Raw genomic sequence first — 26,659 nt, forward strand, 5'->3', positions numbered from 1 at the left:
CTAAGACATAAAAACCGTAATCCCAGACAGTTCATTCAAAGGCAGAGACTGAGAAGTCGTCTGAGTCCCTGCTAGTCCAGTGAGTGAATCTAAAGATGTTCTGTCAAGAGCTTCAGGGAACTTGAAGTCACTATGCATGGAAGGCCTGTCTATGTCACTAATGCATTGAAAAACACAGCAAAAACGAACCACCCTTAATCCTAGGGCAGGCAAAAGAAGCTGTGGGACTCTGAGCCCTTCAGGTTGCTCTCTTGGGTCAATACTCTAATGCTATAAGATACATTGTAGAAAGAAAAGGCTCTCTTCAAAGTAGCAAAGACCGGGGATTAGTGCAGAGGAACAGAAATCAAAGGAAACGGCACTTTCTGCACATACACGAGGCACACACGAACTCTTCACCCTGCCTAGGACAAGAGGAAGAGAACACTCTGGTTGAGCACAAAGCACCTGAAGTGGCTGGAGTGGCTCAACAGAACTCTGTCACCACCTGGACCCTGGCGTTAACCTCGCCAGCACCAAATCTTCAGTTCCTCGCGCCTTTCAACAAACGTGTTTAAGTGTTCCACTTTTAGATGCCCAGGGATTTAGTCGCTCCTTTGGATAGGAAGTCATTTCTTCATTTCAGATGTTTCCGTATGAAAAGAAAATCATTGAAATATCAGTATCAGCAACTAACGAAGCCTCTCTGGAGAGGATGCTGTTCAAGGTCATCGAGCTCTGGAACACGTCTCCCTTGCACCTGGTCCCACACATCACCGACGGCCGCTCCATTCTCATCATCTCATCCACTGACGACCTGATAGCTCAGCTGGAGGACTCCCAGGCCATCCTTTCAACCATCAAAGGATCTTCGTATCTCAGGCCAATTAAGGTAACCGCTGTGGGCAGTGCACCGGGAATGTTTTCCTTTCCTTCAGCCCGTCAGTTCAGCTTGGCTTTCTGCAAACTCAGATCTGACCCTCAATTATATGACTCTTTCATATGTTTACAGAGAAGATAGAATATTTAATAGTGTGAGCACTAAAAATCATTTTATAGAAGTACTTATTATTTATGAGGAAATATCAAACTTTAATTTGGATGAGCAAGATAAATTTAGATGAGATTAAAAAATGCTCCCACAAGATATCTTGTAACCCATAACCAGGAGCCCTGTACCTAATAACTTACATAAAATTCATTTTTAAACTTAATGAACTTAGTCAGGTGTGCACTGATACACTATTCAATGACAAAATTAATATAGTTGGAATACAGATATGTACCGCTCTAGGAATAGATTAGAGAGAGTCATCGAAAGGTATGTGTTCAACAAATGGAATTCAAATTATTTGTACATAGGTAAGCATTTAAGGAAAAGTGTCATTTATGTTGGCCTCAAAGAGAAAACAATGTACTACAAGAAGGGAATGGGTTATATTGTCAAACAACACAAAATACAAACCATAGTCAACGGAAGAAAAACAAGATTCACCTAAAGTGAGATACAGAAATATAGTTTAATTTTTTTTTAATTTAGAAATTAGCAGCAAGAACGCAGTTACTCATTTGACCTGGTTGCAGTTAGATAGAGCCTTGTGAGAATGCATGGTGCACTAAAATGCCTTTATTAAAATAAAGTTAATTGGAAGTTGTAAATTAGGCCTTTAATTCTGGCACTTGGGGAAATAGAAGCAGTTGGATCTCTGTGAGTTCGAAGCCAGCCCTGCCTACCAAGGGCTGCACAGTAAGACCCTGTCTTTAAAAACAGCCAGCCAATCAGTCAATCGATGGCATTTATATTTTATCAGTTATACCTTCATGCAATATGGAAGCAAGTACAGAACAATAAAGGAGGCCGGGGAATTCCAAAAGGCAAGATGAGTGAGTTAAAAGTGGGTCTTTCTGAGGGATCAGTAGGGAGGGGCTAACCCACAGGTTTGTAGATAAGCAATGTGTTTATTGTCGCTTTTAGCTGCTTTCTGACTATTTTTAAAAATGTAATAGTTAGAAAAAAGATCTAGACTCTGGAATTTTCCAAATAAAGCCTACTAGGCAGGATGGTGGTACACTCCTTCGATCCCAGTCTTCTGAAGCAGAGGTAGGCAGACTCAGAGAGAGATTATCTTCATCCATACACACGTACAGACAGACTCAATGTAGAGATTGGAATAGCACGTCACCAAACACCCGCTCATCGTCCCATGACAGAAATTGTTCAATGGATCGTCCATGTTAATTTTATAATCAGTGCATGTTACATACATTAATTTAAGGTATGTGTGCAAGTCTTGCCTAAAGACTTGTCTGTCGTGTGACCTAGGGGAAAACTGGATGAACGGGACATCTGAAAACTTTGCAAAGCCAGCTTTGTCCTCATTCCATTGATTCCTTACCAGGAGTTTTGTGTCAATGGTTACTGATTGCCTCACCTCAATTTCTATTATGTGATTGTCATGGAGTAATTGCTTGTGTTTTAATTGTTATTGTGGATTTCCCCTCTTTTGTAGCATCTTGTGAATGAATGGAATCAAAACTTGACCCTCTTCTCTCAGACCATTGACGAATGGATGACCTGTCAAAGAAATTGGCTTTCTCTTGAACCAGTCTTTCAGTCTTTAGAAATACAGAAGTAAGAAAAATAAACCATGTACATATGGGTAAAAAAAATACATGGGGAATTAACTCCTATAATCATCTAGAAATGATATCTTCAACGAATGAGCGTGAGCTGTGGTTTGAATGTGAAATGTCCCCTATGGGTCATGGTTTTGAATATTTGACCTTAAGCTATTTGTGTTACATAGGAAGACTGGGGAACCTAGGGAGATATAAAGCCTCACAGGAGGAAACGGATCATTGAGTGTGAGCCTTGGGGTTTCATAGCCTGTGGAACATTCTCTTTTCTGCTTCCTGACTGTGGATGCAATCTGCCATGCCTTCCTATCCTGGTGCAATACAGCACACCAACACACACACACACACACACACACACACACACACACACATACACACACACACACACATACAGACACACACACACACACACACACACACACACACACACACACACACACACACAGACTCTAGGTCAAAGAAACCCTTTCTTCCTTACTTGCTTTTAGTCACACATTTTGTCCCAGCAATAGGAAAGTGGCCAGAGCACTATAGACACCCACAAGGATGGCTCTGTTAGACCTCCATTGCCAGGGCAATGACTTCCTTGTCAGTACTTCTTAAGGTGCTTAGTCTTGAGAGGACTCAGTGGAGACAAATGAGCTATCCAGGCAGAATGTAATAGACTGAGAGTAAATCCTAGACGCCATTCTGACATGAGTTGGGACGGCATATGCAGTTGTAAGGCCTGGTGAGTTGTAGGAAACCACGGCCATCAGGTTAATTACTCTGAACCTTATGTTAGGGACAAAGGTGAGCTGCCGGAAGTTACGGGTGAGAACTGTTTATGTGGATATATTGCTTTATAGGGACCGAGACTTACTTTTGTTACACATGCACAGTTCTTATTGGGTGAATGCTTGGTACTTGTCTGTTAACTCACAGTTACACTTCTGAACTGTACAGTCCAGTTGTTCTGAAACCCCTCCAGGGTAAACCCACACACCTAAAGAACGTACCCTTTATGGTTACCACAACTTTAACCTTTAAATTCAGACTATAAAACTACTTTTTACTAAAGTTTTTTATTAGTAAAGAGACCAGATAGTTATTCTTTTACCAAATTTGCTAACTTAGGAAAGGAGTCTTTAGTTAGGAGATGTTGAGGAGTCTTTACAGTATGTAGAAAGAAAGAAAGAAATGGACTCAGTAACAAACCTGTAACAAATGAAGGGTGAGATCCAATACCATTGGAAGAGAAGCAGAGGTTCATCAAAGAGGGGGAGTTCCAAAGGGAATCAGTGAGAGTCCCGAATCCTGGGTGGGCTGCTTTAGAACCTTCCAGAGAGACAGGAAGGGTACTTATCATAACATAGGTATAGGGATTCAAGTGTCTTCCATGATATTTCCACTGAGTAACAGGAACACTTAACGCCGTCACCCAAAGTGAAGAGCAGGAAAATGGCGGAAGGTTGTCTGGAGAGTTTGACGTATCACCTTGAAGTAGGGGGATAGGAAAAAATGAAGTTCTCCTCCCCGGAGACGTCTGAAGACAAAAATACCAAGTCAGACAATGGCGACAGGTGTTTCCAAACTGGGGCAATCTGCAAATATCCTTAACCCATATATCAGTTAGCAAAACCAAACAAACAAACAAAAAAACCCTAGAGAGTGCCACTTTTAATTGCAGATTGAAAATTGGTTGTGTGAGGTCAGCTGGAAAGAGCCAGGTAGAGTACGCTCCTGCTGAGGGGACGCCCTGACTTTTGTCCATAGACACCTCCCATTCCAGAGGGCAACAAGAGACAAAAGGACTCCAGGTGATAGTAGCTGAGTGGAAGGAAGACTTGGACTTCCTCTGACTTCTCCACCTCAATTTCCAAGCCAGGGAAAGATGGGAAGTCCAAGTGAGCAGAAAGTAAATACAATACAACTCTTGAAAATATCCCCTCATCCAACTCCAACAGCAATGGGAATAGACTCAGATATTAGTGGTTCGTGCCTTTGTCTGGGTTTGGATTCTTTTATCCAATGGGTAAAATAGTTATTCCATAAAGAAAAAACTCTATAAGGTGGGTGGCATTTGCCTTCATTTCCTTAGCATCTAAGCTTGGGTAGCCATCTTCAGAGCTTGGATTTTACTGTATGCACTGGGATATATGGATAATCCTGCTTTTAAGCTGAATGTCTCCTGCCTTCACATCAAAGCGTGTCCCCTAAAAACCCAAATGCTAGAGTGACCCCAGAGTTTTCCCCGACTTCCATTGCAGCTCCTTTTATAGGCTAGCTTTCAATTGTGACTTAATACCCGATTTAATCAATATGTAAACTAGAAAAGTTTGTTTGGGCTGCAGTTTGGATGGTTTCAACTCATGTTTGCTTGACTGGTTGCCTTGGACACGTGGCAGGGCCAGAATATCACAGTAAGAGCAGATGACAGCCCTTTTTCCTCATGGTACTATGGCTAGGAGCAGAGATGTGGGAGGAAAGGGCTAGAGTTTCCATATCTCCTCCAGGTCACACCCCAGTGCCCTAAGTTCATCCTAGTAAGGCCCATCTCCGAAATGTTCTACCTCCTCCCTAGTCTCAGGGGCTGGGGACACACAGGCTTTTAGGAGATGTTCACGATCCAGACTGTAACATCTTTAAGGTGCAGACAGCTTTTATTTAATTTATACCAAATTTTTATCCATGTATTTTCTGTTCAGTTAGATCTTTATAAATGATAATTATATGTTTAATCCACCCTTGTTTTCTTAGAATATATGCTGCCTATACATAATAGAGATAAATGCCCAGCCAAGTCAAGTAAAGCATACAAGAATTGTCTTTTAAACTCAACAATATTGTAGATATTAATCGTAACCTTTACTCACATTAATTTTATTTTTAAAGACAGCTGGCGGCAGAGACAAAAATTTTCTCCCAGGTGCTTCTCACATGGAGAGAAATAATGTCTCGCGTACTGAACAAACTAAATGCCCTGCATATAACCATCACCACGGGAATCCTGGACAGTCTGAAAAGTTGCAACGGACATCTTGAGAGCATCAAGAAAAGTCTCGAGGTGAACAATGGCACTCGAGGACAGCAGGACTCTGATAACAGCAGCAACTTCCAGGAGGGTAGACGTCCCTCGCTGCTGTCCCAGTCGGCAGTTGTTCTAACTGTCACGGCCATTTATTTATTTATTTATTTATTTATTTATTTATTTATTTATTTGGTTTGATGGAAGTGCTACCAAATGGGGGAAAAATGGTCTGCTTAATCCAATAGCTTTCAAGCAAAGGACCGAGCCCTCACGTAGACCCACATAAGTCCTTTGAGTTTAAGCAAGTGTCACGCTGAATGAGGTGGTGGGTTTGCTGTGCTAGAACTGGCACAGAGGGAGCACTTCATACCTAACGAAGAGCGAGGACGCTATCATCCCTGTTAAGTTGCTAAGTGCAGCTGGAGTGGATGCCTCGAGATTTGTGAGTCAGAGGGCATCTGACCTGGGGTACAATCCCGTATCCGTGGTTTTCCCTCTCGGGTTTTCCATCACTCGTGGTCAATTCTGATTTAAAGACATTAAATAGAGAATTCTAGAAATGATTGACAAGTCTTAGACTTAGGACCTATCTAGGAAGTGACAGACGCTCACCCCATCCTGTCCAGGACGTGACTCATCCTCTGGGCAGGTGGGCCTGCCTCATGCATGCATCCCGCATAGTAAACAGTTCGTCGCTCCTCACCACATCAGCACCACAGTCCCACAGTGCCGGTCTCCCAGAAAGATAAAAGTCCCCAGGCTCGCAGAAGAGCCTTTTCTAGAGATGACTGCCGCTTCTGTATGTGGGTCTTGGTGGAGAGTTGTCCCCACTAAAGAGCAAGTGGTTGTATATCAAACAGCCCCAAAGCATGGTGGGTAAAGAGGAGCGCCGAGCTGGAACTTCAGAGGTTTCGATATTAAGGACAGGATGCGGACTGAAAGGGGAAAATACAAGGCCGCTTAGGAATGGAAGAAAAGTGAAATCACCAAAGGCTTTGGAAGTGCCCTGTAACATAAAAACCGACTGCCCCCAAAAGATTCAGTGGGGATCAAATGGCAGCATGAGAGGAGACTGAGAGATACGTAGAAACCTTGTCTAGGAGCTAGGAGCTAGCAAAAGATGAAGAGGGTGTCCCGGGCTCTTATACTGAGAGAAATTTCACCGAAAGAGGAGACCTGCCCTAACAGAGACTGAGGAAGGATGGGGAAGGATGAAGAAAAGGATACCTTAGGCCGGCCTACAATGACAGCCCTGCCCGTCACTAACAAAGGATGAGACTGAAAAGACAAGCTTGGTCCATCCTGGATAAGAGATGCGAGGAACCGGGTAGAGCTGAGTATAGTCCAGAATGATGTGCTCTCCGTGGGGTGACTTCTCAGACAGGGAACAGAGAGGAAAGAAAGCGGCAAGCATGGGAGGGAGTCCTGGTAGGCAGTGTCTGTGCCCTGTCAGGGTGCCGGAGGCCCGGTGGGTGATGCCTGTGCCCCTCCAGGGTGCCAGAGGCCCTGTCAGGGTGCTGGCACACGTGTGACAGGACATGTGGCACACGTGTAGCTAAGCAGAACTCTGGCTAGGTTATTCCTTTGTTGTTAGGTCACTTCTGTGTTCAGTTCCCTTTATTTCACCTTTGCCTTACCTAGAAGTACTTTGGCTTTTGTGGAGCATGGATTGTAATTTTGGCCGGATTGCGTGTGCACTTTAGTACTGTAGGTCAGGTAAGGATGTGGTCCTAAGGTGGTTGGGCATGTGTTCTCAGCTGTCTGTCTTTTGGCTTTGGACAGGAATACCTTGAACTTAAAAGAATGAATTTCCCGAGATTTTACTTCCTCAGCAACGATGAACTTCTTGATATTCTAGCTAACAGCAGAGATCCTGAATCCGTACAGGTAACAACAGCCCTTGTCCTCTCGAGCGGCATTGTCCCCATACTCTGTCAGGGCGTACTGTTCTGTTCAACCAACACGAGCCTTCTGCTTTGCAGCCTCACCTTGTGAAATGTTTTGAAAATGTAAGACACGTGCTACTGTGGAAACAGGGCATCGGCCCTCCCTCTGTGAAGATGCTCATCTCTGCTGAAGGGGAAGGCCTGGTGCTGCCCAAGTAGGAGGAACGCTCTGCGACCAAACGCTTACCCTGGGCACTAATTCACACTGGCTTTTGTCCCACATGAATCTAACTTTTCAGAGAGAATGGACGTTCCCTGTCTTGGGGATATTGGCATTGTTCTGGCCTGGGTTTCACTATGGTGGCTTCTTAGGCAAATGCAACAAGCACAGGCCTTCTGTCACAGGGATCCTGTTTAGTGGCCTCAGAAGGGGTCCTCCAGTACTTGGCTCCTGATACAAGTTTTGTTGAGAAAAAGCACCCTGTGCCCAAGCCTTCTACCCAACAAAGTCCCAGCCCAATTTAGGTATTTAAAACAATCATGAAAAAAAAAACAAAAATACCTTATAATTCAATTCATCTCTCATGCATTCAGCTTTATGTAGAAGATTTTATGCTGATTTTTGACAGAATTCCCTAAAGCTATGTGGTTATTTTCCTATGGTTTTTCCAAGTTAAAAATCAGTAAAAACCAGAAGATGCGTTCTGTATGTACCCATAAGTACATATGTGTGTTGAGAACTTAATTTACAAGTTTCACAAATAAATGAAATGTTACTATCTGTAATATTACAGTAATTTTTATAACTTTCTAACAAATTACAGGAAAATCCGTGTAAGAGCCGCTATAGAACAGTGGATGGTAAATGTAGAAAAAAGCATGTTCGATGTGCTAAAGAAGTAAGTCCAGGGTTTACACCCAAGTGTACATGTGTGTGCAAGCATGTGTGTATGTGAGACAGAGAGGGGGGGTGTATATCCCGAGTGTGTGCATGTGTGTGTGTGTGCGAGCATGTGTGTGTGAGAGACACAGGGGGGGATATGCATCCCAAGTGTGTGCGTGTGTGTGTGTGTGTGTGTATACATGTGTATGTGTGTGTGTGTGTGTGTGTGTGTGTGTACGGGGGGGCAAATGAAGTATTCAGAGAAGCATGCAGAGTGGACTTTAATAGAGCATAACATATGACGTGAGTGATAGAGAATCTCACTGTTTCTGAAGTGCAAATACCCACAAACACTGCTCTGGTCAGGTGTGGGGGAGGGGCACAATGCCAGCCAATACCGGAACTCAGGAAGACCTCAGGCTCACTCCTCTGTCTTTCTGTACCACACTTACTCAGGTTGCTGACTCAGTTTAGACCTGGAGGTGAGAGGTATCCTGAAGACAGACCGGCCTTGTACATGTTAGGCAGCTGTGGGCAGAGTGACAGTCCTCACTTAGTGTATGCAATATTTTCCTTTTTGTACTTAGTCTGTTACTGCCATCCACTTACAGGGAGGAAAGTAGCCCAGAATATAAACTTTTAGAAGGAACTCGACTGGAAAAATTCAGCCACATTTCTAATTTTTATTAAAAGCTTCTTTGACACAATATATTTTATCAGCTCTTTCCCTCCCGGCCCCTCCCAGCTCTCCTCCACCTCCCTCCCTCCCTCCCAGCTTCCCTCCACCTCCCTCCCTCCATCCCTCCCTCCCAGCTCCCCTCCACCTCCCTCCCTCCCAGCTCCCCTCCACCTCCCTCCACCTCCCTCCCTCCATCCCTCCCTCCCAGCTTCCCTCCACCTCCCTCCCTCCATCCCTCCCTCCCAGCTTCCCTCCACCTCCCTCTCTCCATCCCTCCCTCCCAGCTTCCCTCCACCTCCCTCCCTCCCAGCTTCCCTCCACCTCCCTCCCTCCATCCCTCCCTCCCAGCTCCCCTCCACCTCCCTCCCTCCCAGCTCCCCTCCACCTCCCTCCCTCCCAGCTTCCCTCCACCTCCCTCCTTACCTCCCTCCCTCCCAGCTCTCCCTCCTTACCTCCCTCCCTTCCAGCTCCCCTCCACCTCCCTCCCTCCCAATGCCATCTTCCTTCCCAGCCCAAGCTTTCTAGAACACAGCTGATTGTTAGCATTTTCATGACACGATTATGAAGGTATGACTCTCCCTTGCCTCTGCTTCTGTCTTGGGGTGACAGATGAGCCAGAAAGATGCCCCCTGTAAACTTATGTGGACTAAGCATTTTTAGTGATAACATTGTATTCAAATCTAATAGACATCTCCTCTTAATGTAATATATATTATATTATATTATATTATATTATATTATATTATATTTCTACTAAGCCAGGTGGAAGGTTTGCTGACAGGAAAAGAGCAGCTTAAAACCATGTATTATTCATAACCCATGTTCAGATTAAAATACGAATGGTATTATTGCTTCATCATTAAATGGCATCATCACTGAGCCTGTATGGATAATATAAATGTATTTTTGGTTTATAGATTTATAACTCAAGGTATTGAAGACTGGAAATTTCATACTTTTTCTGACTGGGTCATGTCACATCCAGGGCAAGTGGTCCTCACTGTGGTGAGTTCATGTCACCTTGAGTCACAAAGAGAAGATTTAGTGTGTGGTTGCAGTGCTCAGGAAAAAAATAAGGAAAATGAATTACTATGATGGGTACTGATATAACCTGGTTATTTTGAAGTATATTAAGATGGATATATTTATAGATACACAAATGATATCATAAATACAGTAAAATTATTACAGAAATATGCTGGTATTCCAGAATTCCTTCACTTTTTTAGAGTTTAAAAATCTTCAGATTATAATATGAAATTAAGATAACCTATAAATCATTTTTCTTAAAGGTATCAACTATATTACATTATAACACTTTTTTTTATTGTTACCGTTAAAAAGTTACTCCAGACTTGGTGGCTTAAAACTATTAAATTTGCCATTCTAAAGACATGTGTGTTGGGCGCCCTGCCGAGATCAAGGTGTCAGCAGGATCCAGTGGAGGCCTGCAGCAGCCCCTAGAGAGCAGGTCACCAGCTTACCTCAGCCTGCTGGCTCCTCCTTAAGGACCTCCTTAAGGCTGGTCATGGTGCATCTTCCCGACTTCCTTCTCCAGTCCTCACTCCTGCTCAGAGGCAGAAGCAAGTCTGCAGTTGTAAGGATTCACGTGACAGATAACCCAGAGTAACCCCTCCATCTCAAGACTCCTAGTCACATCCCCCATCTTTCCAGGCGCCGGGGTTAGGACAGGAATGGATAAGTGGGAAGCCATTATTCTGTAAACCTGTTAGTGTGACTATGATTGCTTTTCTTGAGGATAAAAGAGAGGAAGGCTGCAGCGGAGGGCTCAGTGGCTAAGAGCACTCCCTGCCTTGCAGAGGACCCAGGTTCAGTTCCCAAGCACCCACGTAATGGCTCACCACCTCCTATAACTGCGGTTCCATAAGAAACCTCTCATAATGGCTCCTGCACACATGTGGTGTGCCTGTGCTCACACAGGCACATGTCATATGCGCAAAGAAAACCAAAATTGTCAGTTGGTCTGAGAAATTGTTGAACTCTCCCTTAGCAAAATGTATGAAATAAGGCAAAAAAGGGGTACCAAGGGGGGCGGCATTGAGTGGGGAGGGTGCTGGAGGGGGAGGCAGGACAGGAAGCAAGAGAGTAGCCACCGAAACTGAGGAGGTCTTTCCATGTGTGTCTCTGATCTTTCAAATGCTCACAAGAAAAGTGGGTGATCTTAGTTTCTCAGGCGCCTAGAGATCTGTGTCATGCTTTGTGACATGAAATGTACCCCATATCTGTGTTTGAACACTTGGACCCAGCTAGAAGTGCTGGGCACCTGCCTAGAGGAAGCTGGTCTCCAGGGGTTCAGGGTGAGGCAGACCTTAAGGTTTTGTAGCCCTGGCTGGCTCTGGTTCTTTGTTCTTTGTGTGAGAGCAAACAGCTTCATGTTCCTGATCCCAAAGCTGAGAGCTGCTACCCTTCCCACACCTGACACAGCAAACCACGAGCCAAGATAAATCCTTAGGAAGTTACTTCTTGATAGGTATTTTATCCCAACAGTGAGCAGTGTCACTAATGCAGTCTGAAACTGGATTGCTTGTCAAGTCATTTGGGTCAGTGTGAACACCGGAGGCTGCTTAACTGGGGAGATCTAGGTAGCAAGCCTGTGCCATAAGCAACTGTTATTAAATATTGTAGAAACTATGTTTGACTTACAGCTCTCTTAGTTAAAAAGAAGTCCCCAGTTTTAAGTTGTCTAACCCATCCAATTCTCAAGTCTTCATTAAGGTCACCTAGGGCGGTAGACAGAAAGTTTGCTCTCCACGTAACTAAGTAAATGCCAGGTCTTAAAAGCTGGTATAGAGTGAGTCTATGAAGGAGACAGAATTACAGGAGGCTCTGTACACTTCTGTGGTTTGACAAATTCAAATAGTCCAGTGTGATGCAAGAGTAGCCCTTTGCCAGCTTAGTGGTCCAAGGGGGCTTAACCATAAGTAGCAGCTGCCTTCTGCTCTCACAGTCCACTCTAGAGTTTTACTCACTGAACGCACTCCTGCCCGAGCTTCCCGACCTCCATCACCCGTTGCCTGTTTCCCACCCCAGGATGTAATTTATAGAATTGACCTCCGCATAGAGTTGTCTCTGAATAAAAAGATATTTTTGAAAGATGGGATAATGAGACACCACCAGGTACTGTCCACAAAGAGATTTTTTTCTGTGTAGATTTGTCCATGCTATAACAATTAGTAATGTGTGTTAAATATATAGTAAATACAGCTAATTCCTCTATCAGTAAATGTATCATCATCCTAGAGTTGGTGGGGCCGTGGGAAATGGAGCCGACTGAAGGGGTGGGCTACAGTCTCTCACAACAGCCAGCTTTAGTCAGAGTTCCTCCTGTCCGCTATCCAGGAGGAGCATGAAAACACATTCCAAGGACAATCCAGTGATTTTGAAGAAACAGGTTTCAAGACTCCTGTCCTGTTTTCTTGGAGTGTTCTCACAAGCACTTAGAGTTCTCACACAACTGTATTCCTGGACCATGTTCCAAACTAAGTGTATCATTAGAACTTTTTAAAACTACGATTCACAGAGTTCCCTTCCTCAACACAGATCTTCTCACTTGAGGCTGTAACTCATGCACCACCGTCATCTCACGCTGCGCACAGTGGAATTCCTCGCCGCGTAGTCATTTTGCCTACAAGCTTCCCAAGCCTCAGTCTCTAGTCACTCACTGATCCCTGGATTATGAGCCTAGAACATCTTATTAGAGTTGGTTGTCAAGTAGCGTTCCCCAGGGAAGAGAAAAGCATTTGGTTGTCCAACATCAAATGGTCAGCCCTGAAAACATACAAGTACTAGTATAGAGATTGAGCAGATCTGACTTGTGTGTGTGTGTGTGTGTGTGTGTGTGTGTGTGTTCCTAATGTGTATGTATATTCCTAGTGTGTGTATATATAGATATATTCTTAATGTTTATATATATTCTTAATTGTATATATTACTAATATGTGTATGTATGTATATGTTCCTAATGTGTGTGTGTATATATATATATATATATATATATATACATATATATATATATATTCCTAATGTGTACAGATGTCCCTGGGTTGTGTGTGTGTGTGTGTGTGTGTGTGTGTGTGTGTGTGTGTATTTAAGTATTAACAATTAATGAAAATAGAAGAGACCATGAATTTGAAACAGAGCAAGGAGAAGTCTCTGGGAGGGTTTTGAGGGGGATAAGGAGGGTAATTACGTGATTGTATTATAAGCTCACAGAATTAAACAAATGTACTTTTAAAAGTTCACTTCTGCTACCTGCAGAAGAAGAATGTTGATTAATGCCCCAGATTTCTACCATCTATCTCCTTAACCTTTCCCTGGAAAAAATATCACCACACTATGTATTTCCTCTGTGCAAATGATCCCCATTTACATAACTGTACAGCTCTATTTCTGCTTTTGAAATAAGTGCTTCAAATTCAGCACAGCTCAAAGTAAATCCATGAGGACCCTTTATCCAAACATGACCTTCTTCCAGAAGATGCTATCTAGACAAGGGGCTGATTTACAAACTTGGAGCTTTGCTGATGATTTCCTTCCTTTAATGTCTACAGTCAGCCTGATTTTAACCTAGCTGGTCCACACAGCTCTCATCTGCCTGGGAAGAATGAATCTGACAGATGAATCAGATGTTAGAAGTTACATAATTTTATTAACCATTTTGTGCTAGGAGTATTACACTAGTGTCTCACCGAGAAGACAACACTGATTTAATATGGTTTTTTTCCTACCATTGTGAATGTGCTCAGGTTTTCATTTAATGACCATGTGTTAAGAATGTAAGATTAACTGTGAGGACTCCCTTGAAAAAGGATGAGCCCTCAGTTGCCCTTCCCCTCATATGATGGAATGTTTCTGAGCATTCTTGGGGCGTGGGGGCGTGGCCTTGGGGCGTGGGGCGTGGCCTTGGGGCGTGGTCTTATACAGATAAGCATGGCTGGGCGCGAGGGCCATGTCATATTCAGAGGACGTTTTACGCGCAGCACGCCTCCCCGTCCTCTGGTTCTTGCATCATCCCCAACCCTTGGAGGGGGTGAGCACTCCACCATTTCTCCTGCACACGACCCTGATTGAATCCACTGGAACACACAGGCACACAAGGAAGAGGAGGGGCTTCAATAGGAAAGGAGTGGGTGCCGGGAAGTCAAATGACTTTAACTCATTCTGCATGCATATGAAGCCATCAAAACTAAAACAGATTTTAAAAACCTAAGATTTAGAAAACGTAAGTAGTAAGCATCAATCGAAACGCAGCCTTCGGCTTTTGAATGTACATGTGCCTTGTTTCCCACACTGGTCACCCTCCACACCTACAACACTTAATTCATGGAGAAGAATACTAACTAAAATAAAATTATATGCCTCTATTGACGTGCACCTCCCTCCCCTTTCTTTCAGAGCCAGATTATGTTTTATAATGACTGTTTGAAAGGCTTCATGAGTTATAATCCAAGAGAAAAACTAGAGGCAGTCCACGCCCGTGTGCTGCATCAACTGGATGACATTGCGATGCTGGTCACGCAGAATACCAGCAACCTGCGCACAAAAACCATGCTGGCAGCAACGCTGATCATCTACGTCCACTGCAGAGACATCCTGACCGATCTGCTAGTTAAGAACATCTTCAACATGCAGGACTTTGAGTGGTGCAGGTAAGTGGCCAATTATGACTATCTTACACATTCTTTTTTTTTTTTTCTATTCTTTTTTTTTCGGAGCTGGGGACCGAACCCAGGGCCTTACGCTTGCTAGGCAAGCGCTCTACCACTGAGCCAAATCCCCAACCCCTACTTTACACATTCTTATATAGAGACCATTACGTTCTCTGCTTCAAACATCATCTTGCAATCTGGTTTGCACTTCAAGAATTCATTGTTCCTCTAAACATGTGGTCATCTGCCTGCTTCCTTGGCCCTTCCTCTCCTCAGTTCTGCTTCTCTGTGCCCTGTCTTTCTGCACTTATGACGCTATGTGTGTCCTGTCTGCTGTCACTGACCATGGAAACAGGTTTCAGCAGTAGTAATGAGAGGTCTCCCGGGTGCCTCTTTTTCTACCAATGAGCTACCAATGTGGAACAGACAAGGTAGAAGAAACTCACAGAAGAACATTTCTAGACAACTTGCCAACTCAGAACGGAGTGATGAGGAAGGATTACATACAGAAAGCTGCTATCTCTGCTGGGTGAGACCGAGCACAGGTCTCATGCACGAAATGAAGGTTTCCTGTGTCTGCCCATGGTTGTGTCCTCTCATGTAAGAGGTTGCAAGATGGAAATGTACACATAGTTTTACGTTGCTTTTATCTTAAATTTTATTTTGACAACTGACTCGGGTTTTTTAATTTCTTCATAATCTTTTCAGCTATTCCAGAAGGGAATTAGAGGTGCAAATAAACATGTATAAGCAGACAATTACATCACACTATCAACTGCAAGTGTAGGGAGGGAAGAAACCACTCAAAGGTAGGGCCGAGAGGCTGTGCAAGGATGCTAGGAATTCTGGGATGTTTGGCCTTCCGTCTGGGGTTCAAAAGCAAAACAGCTCCAAACTGTTAAAGATGTGCACGGATTATTAGATTATTATAAGTTTGTACCTTATGGTTTCTAATATCAAATACAGTCCAGAGTAAATGTTACATTCCCTTTAATTTAATACTTTGATTTGTTTGCTTTACTATTTTCATACAATATCTATTTTAATTATATTCTTTCCCTTCCCCCAGATCCTCCCCAACTTCCCTACCCACCTAACTTTATGTTCTTTCCCTCACAAAAAAAGCAAACGGCAAAACAAAAACAATAAGACAATAATAAGCAAAACAAAAAGCACAGAAAAGTACAGATTTCACTTCGTGTTGACCCCTCCTCCTGTGCACATGGGCGCCCTGGGGTGTGGTTGATAAATACCCAGTGTGATTCCATTGGAGAAAGCTGGCTTTTCCCTTTCTAAGAGGTATCAGTCACAATCAGTTTCTTGGTTAGGGCTGGGACTTTGTGTCCACCTCCCCTTCTCGGTGCTGGGGTTTGGTCTGGTTTGAACCTGTGCAGGTCTCGTGCATGCTGTCCCAGCCTCTGTGAGTTCATGTGTGCATCAGTCCTGCAGTGTCTGGAAGGCACTGTTTCTCTAGAGTCATCCACCACCTCTGGTTCTTACTATCTTTCTACTTCCTCTCGTGCCTAGACCCCGAGCCTTGATGGGTGGGGGTGGGATAAAGAGATCCCACGTAGGGCTGAGTGATACCTAGTCTCTCGCTCTTCCGGTATACACTGTCCAGTTGCAAGCCTCTCTGTGAATCACCGTATACCCCAAGTAGAAACTTCTCCGGTGTGGTGAGCAGTATCTCTGTAGTTAGATGTAGCACCGGGGCTATGCCCAAGTGTGGTGTAGCTGGATCCTGTTGTAGATCACTTTTCTGCCTTTTGATGAAACTTCACCCTGATTTCCATATTGGCTGTACCAGTTCAAACTCCCATCAGCCATGAATGTGTGTCCGCTTTCCCACAGCCTGACCAGCATGTGCTGTCATTTATCGTCCATTCTGGTAGAGGTAAGATGAAGTCTCAGAGTAGTTTGAATTTTATCCCCTCCCCCCGCCCTTGGCTAGGGGTTTTGAACATCTTTAGGTGTCTCTCAGCTATTTGGACATCGTCTTTTCACAACTCACTATTGGCTCTATATCTCATTTTTAAATGAGCTGTTTGGTCCCTTGATGTTAGGTTTTGTTCTTTGCACATTCTAGATACCCACTCTCAGTCAGAGAGATAATTAGTAAAGTTCTTCCCATCCTGTTGGCTACCGCTTTGCTCAGATAACAGCATCCTCTGCCGCATAGAAGCTGTGTAGCTTCGTGAGGTCTTATTTATTAACCATTGGCCTCATGTCTGTGTTGCCGGGGTCCTGTTCAGAAAGTCCTGTGCCCACGAGCTCAGGTGAGGAGTGCCTGGCAGCCAGCTCCATCAGATTCCGAGTATCTGGCCCTGGTCCGCTGTGCAGGGTGACAGATAAGGATCCGTGTGGTTGTAATTCCACATCCAGCCGCACAGTGTGACCAGCGCCATTTATTCAGAATGCTATCTTTTTCTCCAGTCGTAATTTTGGCTTCTTTGTCTGTAGGTATGGGGGCTTACGCTGGGTCTTCCAATTCTATTGTATTGATTAGTGTCTCTATGCCAGTATCTCCCTATTTTATTATGATAGCTCTGAAGCACAACGTGAAATCTGGAATGGTGATGCTCTAGGAGGTCTGTAATTTCTCAGGATGGCTTCAGCCATGCTGGATTTTGGATTTCCAGATGAAGTCGAAGCTTATCTTGTTGTTGTCGTTGTAGTCGTCATCGTCGTCGTCGTCACCGTCGTTGTTGTCATCATCGTTGTTGTTGACAATGTTTGTTTTAAGTTTCTTTTAAGAATTGTGTTGGGATTTTTATGATGATTGCAGTGAGCCTATAGATTTCTTTTATGATTCTATGCATAAAAATCTCTAAAGACTGCACTGGGAAACCTCTACAGCCAATAAAGCACTTTCGGCAGAGTAGCAGGATACAAAACTAACTCACAAAATCAGGATAATAGTAGCTTCAAAAGGAGGGATTTGGAAATGTCCCTTCAGTTTTTATTTTGCAGAATAATTTGAGGGGTATCTGAGGGCTGCCTTTGGTAGGATAGCCATTTCACAATATTAATCCTGCTGATCGAGCTACGAGTACGGAAGGTCTAACTGATAACTGCTTCCATGTCTTAAGGTTCTTATTATACAAGTCTTTCACTTGCTTGGTGCAGTTATCTGGAGATATTGAGACTGTCATGAACAGTGTTGTCCTCGTTGTTGTAGTTGAGACTGTTGTGAACGGCGTTGTCCTCGTTGTTGTAGTTGAGACTGTTGTGAACGGCGTTGTCCTCGTTGTTGTAGTTGAGACTGTTGTGAACGGCGTTGTCCTCGTTGTTGTAGTTGAGACTGTTGTGAACGCATTGTGTTTGTTTTTGTAGTTGTTCAGTGTTCTTTGCATCGTGTATTTATTACCTGTGCTCTCTCATTTATTTCATAGTAAGAACTTACTTTCAGCGATTTTGAAATGGAATGATATTTATCATGTTCTTCAATGAAACTAAAAAAGAATTTTAAACCCTCTTATTTCTATTTAGATTTTGCATTCTTTCCTCATCGTTTCTCTATTTCTACACTCTTCTATTTTTTTCATTAATTTATTTACTTTACATACTGATTGGAGCTTGCCCTTCCTTCTCTCCTCCCAGTCCCTCCCTCTCACCTACTGTCTCCCTAATGTGCCCTCCCTTTCTCCTCAGAGAAGGAAGACCTCCCATGGATAACAACCTGCTATGGCATATTAAGTTGAAGTGGGACTGGTTGCATCTCCTTCTATTGAGGTTTGACAAAGCCGTCCAGTTAAGGAAAGGGGGTCCAAAGGCAGGCAACAGAGTCAGACACAGTCCCTGCTCATACTGTTAGAGGTCCCACATGAAGACCAAGCTATACATCTGTTACATATGTGTAGGGGGACTAGGTCCATCCCTTAGGTCTCTGGTTGGTGGTTTACTCTCTGAGGCCCTGTATGCCCAGGTTGGTTGATTCTGTAGGTTTTCTTGTGGTGTCCTTGACCACTCTCACTCTTTCAATCCCCACCACAAACACTACCACAAGATTACCCAAGCTCAGCCTATGGTTTTGCTGTGGGTCTCTGTATCTGTTCTCATCAGCTGCCAAGTGAAGCCACTCAGAGGACTGTTATGCTAGCCTGTCTACAAATATAGGAGCAGGGGTTGGGGATTTAGCTCAGTGGTAGAGCGCTTGCCTAGAAAGCACAAGGCCCTGGGTTCGGTCCCCAGCTCCGAAAAAAAGAACCAAAAAAAAAAAACAAAAACAAAAACAAAAACAAATATAGGAGCATACTATTGACAGTGATGGGGTGGGCTCTCTCCCTTTCTCTCTCCATCTCCCTCTCCCTCTCCCCTCTCCGTCTCCCTTTCCATCTCTCTCTCCCTCTTCCTTTCCCTCCCTCCCTCTCTCTCTCTCTCTCTCTCTCTCTCTCTCTCTCTCTCTCTCTCTCTCTCTCCCTCTCCTTCTCTCTGTCTGTCTGTCTGTCTGTCTGTCTGTCTGTCTGTCATTGCATGGGACTTAAGTTGGGCCAATCATCTGTAAATATATTCTTTAAAGTGGCAGTTTCTCTTTATCCCTAGCTAGCTCCCAAATGAATGAGACAAAGACTATAAGATTTATTTGATAAACTTAACAACACAATAACTGGGCAGTTAATAGTCTATTCTAAACTAATCTGGCTACCTCCTAGCCAAAATCTCTGAGACACTTGGAATTTAATATTGGTCTGGCTCTCTTGGCCTCAGGTATTCTTCCATACTGTCTCTCCCAGATTCCCTTCCTTGTGGAGAATCCTCTCTTCCTCCCTCCCTCCCTCTCTCTCTCTCTCTCTCTCTCTCTCTCTCTCTCTCTCTCTCTCTCTCTCTCCCTCTCTCCCCTCTCACTTTCTCTGGCTGGTGGAAGTCCAGTCCTATTATTTTCTTCTGCCCAGACATTGGCTGGGCCTTTTTTATTGACAAGTCAGAGAATAGGTGGGAAGAAATGTTTACACAAATTTAAGACAGGAGATCCTTGGAATAAGCATTACGATGCCACATCGTCCTGCAACAAGACTTGGGGGCAAAGAAATCGGCATTTGAATGATAAAAGAATAATCTTTACACAGTGCATGATAGCATTGTGCCTACAGTGGTTGGTTGGCCATTTCCTCACTGCTCTGCCCCTCAGTAACCCTACACTTCTTACTGGCAGGAAAAATTGTGGGTCGAAGGTTTTGTGGCTGGGTTGGTGTCCCCATCGCTCCATCAGAAGTCTTGCCTGGTTGCAGGAGTTGATTGTTACATGTTCCATATCCCCTACTCCAAGGGTCACCCTCATAGATTCCTGGGAGTCTCACCATTGTCTAGATTTCTAGCTTGACCCAGAGATTACTGCCCCCCCCCACACACACCAGCACTCTCTCCCAGTTCCCTCCTTCCATACACCCCAGATGTCGATTTTACTTACTTCTCAGTTAGACTCAAGCATCCTCCCTTGGGCCCTACTTGTTAGCTTCTTTGGGTCAGTAGGTTGTAGCATGGGTAGCCTGTACTTTACAGCTAATATCCACTTATAAGTGAGTGCATACCATGAATGTCCTGTTGGGTCTGGGTTATATTTTCTAGTTCTATCCATATGCCTGCAAATTTAATGGTATCTTGGTTTTTATTAGCCGAATAGTGTTCCATTGTATAGATGTACCACATTCTCTTTCTCCATTCTTCAGTTGAGGGACATCTAGGTTGTTTCCAGTCTCTGGCTATTACAGATAAAGCTGCTATGAACATAGCTGGGCAAGTGTCTTTGTGGGATGGTGGAGCATCTTTTGGGTATTTGCCCAGGAGTGGATAGCTGTGCCTTGAGGTAGAACTATTTCCAATTTTCTGAGAAACTGCCAAATTGATTTCCAAAGTGGTTGTACAAATGTGAAAGGGATTGTTTTCCTGATTTCTTTCTTAGTCCACTTGTCATTTATAGATAGGAAACTACTGGTTTTCACGTGTTATTTTTGTATCCTGATACTTTGCTGAAGGTATGTATCAGGTGTAGACGTTTCCTGGTGGGATCTTTAGGATCTTTGATGTACACAATCATTTGTAAATAAGGACTTCTTTTTTATGTCTTCCTTTCCTGTTTGCAACCCTGTGATCTCCTTCCAGGTCTTATCGCTCTAGCTAAGACCTCAAGCTCTGAGCTGAAAAGGTGAGGAAAGATTGGACAACCTTCCCTTGTTCCTGATTTTGGTGGAAATGCTTTGAATTTTTCTCCCTTTAGGACAGTGGTGGCTGTGGGCTTGATATAAATTTGCCTCATTAAGTTTAAGTGTGCTCTTTGTATTCTTAGCCTTTCTAGGACTTTTATCATGAAGAAGTGTTGGATTTTCACAAAGACTCTTCTGTAGCTAATGAGATGATGGTGATAGTGATGATGATGGTGATGATGATGGTGGTGGTGGTGATGATGGTGGTGATGATGATGGTGGTGGTGATGATGATGGTGGTGGTGGTTATGGTGGTGGTGGTGATGATGGTGGTGGTGGTGGTGATGGTGATGATGATGATGATGATGATGATGATGATGGTGATGGTGGTGATGTAGTCCCCTTATTTGATGGACTACATTTACTGATTTAGACATGCCACACTGTCCCTGTGTCTTCAGAACGAAGCCAACTTGATCATAGAGATGACACGTTCTGATGTGTTCTTGACTTTGGCTTGCAAGCATTTTTTTTTGAGAATTTTTGCATCTATGTTTATATAAGGGGTTATCAGTCTACAGTTTTCTTTATTGTTTAATCCAGGTATGGTTTTGCTATCAGAGTAATGGCAGCTTCATAAAAAGAATTTAGAAAAATGTCCCTTCAGTTTATCTTGTGTAATAACTTGAAAAGTATTGACATTAGTTCTTTGAATGTCTGGTAGTATTCTGCACCGAATCTTTCTGGGCCTGAGCTTTCTTTTTGGTTGGGAGATTTTTAATTACTGCTTCTTAGTATGAGGGTGTTAAAATGATGGTTTCCCTGTGGGAAAAACACTTTTGCTCAAATACTGCACGGGCATTGCTTCCAGGCATCTGCAGTACAAATGGAACGAAAAGCAGAAGCTGTGTTACGTCCTCCAGGCAAACACCAGTTTTGTTTATGGCTATGAGTACTTGGGCTGTGCCCCGAGACTGGTCATCACCCCCCTCACAGAACGGTGCTGGCTTTCCCTCTCTGAGGCGCTGTACTTCAACCTGGGAGGCTGCACCGCTGGGCGCGCAGGTACCGGAAAAACTGAGACTGTGAAGGACCTGGCGAAAGTAAGTAGCTACTGTACCCAGAATTTCCGTCATACAGACTTTAAATCGTATCTGAAGTTTACACTATTCCTGCTGTTAAGATGTTCTTTCCTAATCCAGTTGATTAATGTTCATTAAGTGATACACCCCAACAACTAAACTTCAAATGCCTAATGTGGGAGAGGACTTGGGATCTCACTAAGCCAATTGTCTTTGAATTTACCCAGAATACTACTGTACGAGCTAACTGATTGGTAGTGTGGGAGGAGGGGAGAAACAGTTTCTCACGATGGTCCGTTTTCCTTCCTAGACCTGGTATATAAATCACTTTTATACTATATTTTTTTCTCAAAAGATACTAATAGAAACACTGTCTTACCCTGGCAGTCTAACTTTTCATGGAGTCTTTATTTTGTGGAGAACTATGCTAAAACAGTATTTTTGCTTCCCAGAGCTTTGGTAAACACTGCGTGGTCTTCAACTGTTTTGAAGATTTGGATTATAAGGTAATGTTTAAGCATATATACAAACAATGTGCATGTAAAGTAATTCATCGAGAAATGAAAAAACTAAGAAAAATATAAAATATGCATTGATAAGAGTATACATACTATTAGTTCTTTTAATGAGTAGAAAATAGAAGCCTAGAACCTAGTTGAAAATTAAAACATGTTAATTTGGGGTTGGGGATTTAGCTCAGTGGTAGAGCACTTGCCTACCAAGCGCAAGGCCCTGGGTTCGGTCCCCAGCTCTGAAAAAAAAGAAAAAGAAAAAAAAAGTGTTAATTTTCTTTAAATGGCTCAACTGAATTCCTTAAGTAATAATTCTTCATTTTTATGACAATGGGATTCTTTTTAAACAAAATCTTACATACCAAAGCATGAATGTGTGTGTGTGTGTGTGTGTGTGTGTGTGTGTGTGTGTGTGTGTAAAATTGAGGATATGTCTTTCTTACAAATTTAAGTTCTTACCCTGAACATTTATTTATTGAGAAGATAATTATTAAAGTCAAAGACGTTACAATGATTAATACCAAAACAATTATAAAAATAATAATGATAATTGTCTAAGACAGGTCTAATAAATCTTGAAAGATTTTTATTGCTTGATGTCCCCTATGCACCTGTTATAAATTTAACTCAAAGTTTCCAAGGGATATAGTCTGGGGCTTTTGTTTCCTGGAGCTGAACTAAGCCCCCTCATGGTAAGCAAGTGCTGTAAAATGGGGCCACATCCCTGCATCCCCAACTCTGTGGCCTTTTTTTTTGTTGTTGTTGGAAAAGACATTTTTCTTTTTTTATTTTTTTATTTTATTCATTTATTTATTTATTTATTTTATTAACTTGAGTATTTCTTATTTACATTTCGAGTGTTATTCCCTTTCCCAGTTTCCGGGCAAACATCCCCCTAATCCCTCCCCCTCCCCTTCCTTATGGGTGTTCCCCTCCCAACCCTCCCCCCATTGCCGCCCTCCCCCCAACAGTCTAGTTCACTGGGGGTTCAGTCTTAGCAGGACCCAGGGCTTCCCCTTCCACTGGTGCTCTTACTAGGATATTCATTGCTACCTATGAGGTCAGAGTCCAGGGTCAGTCCATGTATAGTCTTTAGGTAGTGGCTTAGTCCCTGGAAGCTCTGGTTGCTTGGCATTGTTGTACATATGGGGTCTCGAGCCCCTTCAAGCTCTTCCAGTTCTTTCTCTGATTCCTTCAACGGGGGTCCTATTCTCAGTTCAGTGGTTTGCTGCTGGCATTCGCCTCTGTATTTGCTGTATTCTGGCTGTGTCTCTCAGGAGCAATCTACATCCGGCTCCTGTCGGCCTGCACTTCTTTGCTTCATCCATCTTGTCTAATTGGGTGGCTGTCTATGTATGGGCCACATGTGGGGCAGGCTCTGAATGGGTGTTCCTTCTGTCTCTGTTTTAATCTTTGCTCTGTGGCCTCTTTTACGTGTTGATTAGAGCTCCGAACTTCCTGAGATGAAATCTGATTTTCTGTGTGCGCGCACACATACACACACACACACACACACACACACACACAGCCCCCTGGAGGGGTTGTGGTCCTTTAGCATCAGTCACAGCCATAGAGATTTCTGTGTGGACCAATCACAAAGTCACCTTTTCAGTATCAGTCAGAGCAGTTCCTCTGCCAGTCTGTCAGGGTAAGCGCTCCCCTCTGGCCTCAGTGGACATTGTTACAGATAGGGGTCACAATGACTTGTGATGATAGAAAAAATCTGGCCCAAACTTCTAAACGTGGCCCCGTGCAATCAGGAGCTGGGGCAATCAGCTGCGGCTGTGTTGTAGTTTTCTCAAAGGTCCCATGCAGTCCTCAAGACATCTGGGGTGGGGCGAACTGAAGAGTCCTTTTACTGCAGGCAGAGCTGGGATAGCAAAAGAGAGCTCAACAGGTGCCAACAGAGTCAAAGTGTCCAGGAAAATGAATATCAGAGGAGTGCTTACAATAAGATCTTTAAAATGTTATCTTTCACACCAATAGGGTTTTTAACAGACTGCAACTGTTTCAGTAACCCCGCTAACAAGCTCCTGGGAACCACGGGTTACCCCTTCTTCCCCCACCTCCCTATCCCTTAAAACCCCGCCACTGGCCTCACCTGTAGCCCAAGGTAAGCCACAAGGAACCTGCCTGGTCCTGCTTCTGACACTTGACTCCCATCTGCTGCAAAAGTGGTCATAAAGACCTCAGCCCGGTGCCGCTCTAAGTCCTAAACAACTTTGCGAAGTTAGCAGTCAGCTGCACCTGCTGTGATCCTGGAAAACAGGAGTTCGCTATTCAGTGTAAGCTTTCAAAAGAAACCGCTGTGAACTGAGTCTGAGCAACTACGAAACTGTATGGAGCAAGAAATGCAAGGGACGTCTCCTTGGTTTGGGTAAGATGAGAAGAACAGGCAGTTTAGTATGCAGTTCCCCTGTAGTTTCTCTAATCAGCCCTTCTTCTTTTTAAGATAATTGGGAAATTATTCTTCGGGTTGGTGCAGTCAGGAGCTTGGTGCTGTTTTGATGAATTCAACCGAATCGATATAGAAGTCCTCTCCGTCATTGCCTCCCAGATCCTGATGATCAAGGATGCCAAAGACAGCTATTCTGTCAGGTATTCATTTACTGGTTTAATTTTCAGGCTTACTTAGTGTTCCGTGCTTTTCTTAAGTAAGTGCTGGGCTCTGGTGGTGGTTTTGTTTAGCACATAGCGAAATGAATGACACCTGCCTTCTCTGTATGTTCCTCCTGAAAGGGGGAAAATATATGTTTCCAGGATGAAAAATATATTTCCTCTGGCAAACTGTGTGTGTGTGTGTGTGTGTGTGTGTGTGTGTGTGTGTGTGTGTGTGTGATCTCAATGCCTATAAAAGAATCCGCCCTGCGTTCACACTTTGGAGCTGTCAGGAGCCACCAGAAGTGGATGCAGATAAATTCTAGTTAGCATTTTTTCTATCTTAGAATCTTTTGTCATAGGATATTACACTTAAATAGAATAAAAGTTAAGGATATATATTTTTTCTTTAATTCTTCATGGATTTTTTTAAAATTCCAAACCCATTTAAAAACAAAAGTACTGTCTACATTCCCGGAGCCTCCTGTCTCACCATTCTAGATTGAGGTGCTTTTTGAAAAACCACAATAGGGGTTGGGGATTTAGCTCAGTGGTAGAGCGCTTGCCTAGCAAGCACAAGGCCCTAGGTTCGGTCCCCAGCTCTGAGAAAAAAAAAAGAAAAACCACAATAAAATATATGTTATGGTTACTGGTGTTTTTTATTAACAATAATCAAGTTTTCTCTTCAGATGCATTCATTCAGGAGCTTGCACGCCTTGATTGGGGGGTACATATGGATCTTTAGTAATGTAGTATGTCTGACCCCTACTGACGGTGCTAACTTGTAGCTTTACTTGGATGGATTTCGTCGATAGGTTCCAGGGCTTATGGATCTGTGGTTAGAGATGGAGCACAGAAAGGCACGTTTTACCGCCCTTACCTCTGCAAAGTGTTAGGCCCAGGGACTGTCCTGGTTTTATCCTGGTCCCTCTGCCTCACATGCCTTAACTACCCTCTTCAGTAGGAAATGACTCCAGAGAGTCTTGCCACTGTCTTTGCGAGTATTGCCAATGACGGGAGACTGGTGTCTTTGGCAGAGCATCTGCCTCTCGGTTGCCCAAATATTATTTTTTTAATTTTTGAGATTGTATCCACTATTGCTTTCTGTCTGTTTTGCCTATTTATGTGTCTGTGCGCCACAGTCATTGACTACCCTCAAACTGAAGTTCCAGACTATTGTGAGCCACCATGTGGGGGCTGGGAACCAACCCGGGTCTTCAGGAAGCAGCCTGTGCTGAGCCATCTCCCCAGTGTTAGGCCCAGGGACCTAACATCTCCCCAGTGTGTTTTAACTGGAGAAAGGGAGGCTGAAGGTGGGCAGTGTTCCCAGCAGGAACTCCATGCTATGCTCGAAGTTCTGGTGAGTCTCCGAGGCCCAGCTCAGTGAGTGAGGTCTTCCCAGGGTCTCTTCCCTGTGTGAATCCATTCATCTGCAGATGCCTTCCAGCACCAGTTCCAAAACCTTCTCAGACATCTTTAGACACAATCCACTATACCTGCAGAGCTCAACTGTGGCTCCAATAAGCAGCCGCCTCCTCCTGTCTGGGCGTTGTTGTTTTAAGTATGTTTTGTTTGGATTTAAAT

General features: G+C 43.6%; 1 protein-coding gene across 1 annotated transcript in view; it reads left to right on the top strand.

Annotated features, from left to right (window-relative positions):
- Positions 1-26,659, top strand: part of Dnah14 (dynein axonemal heavy chain 14) — a 215,863-nt gene that overhangs the window by 47,829 nt on the left and 141,375 nt on the right. The window contains exons 21-31 of the mRNA NM_001447370.1: positions 626-871; positions 2,490-2,611; positions 5,491-5,662; positions 7,409-7,513; positions 7,609-7,727; positions 8,337-8,411; positions 9,992-10,079; positions 14,490-14,743; positions 21,755-21,986; positions 22,418-22,471; positions 24,930-25,075. Coding sequence (NP_001434299.1) covers positions 626-871; positions 2,490-2,611; positions 5,491-5,662; positions 7,409-7,513; positions 7,609-7,727; positions 8,337-8,411; positions 9,992-10,079; positions 14,490-14,743; positions 21,755-21,986; positions 22,418-22,471; positions 24,930-25,075 — 1,613 coding nt within the window. The remainder of the gene's footprint in view (positions 1-625; positions 872-2,489; positions 2,612-5,490; positions 5,663-7,408; positions 7,514-7,608; positions 7,728-8,336; positions 8,412-9,991; positions 10,080-14,489; positions 14,744-21,754; positions 21,987-22,417; positions 22,472-24,929; positions 25,076-26,659) is intronic.

This window comes from Rattus norvegicus, chromosome 13 (genome assembly GCF_021556685.1).
Source record: "Rattus norvegicus strain SHRSP/BbbUtx chromosome 13, alternate assembly SHRSP_T2T, whole genome shotgun sequence".
NCBI lineage: Eukaryota > Metazoa > Chordata > Mammalia > Rodentia > Muridae > Rattus > Rattus norvegicus.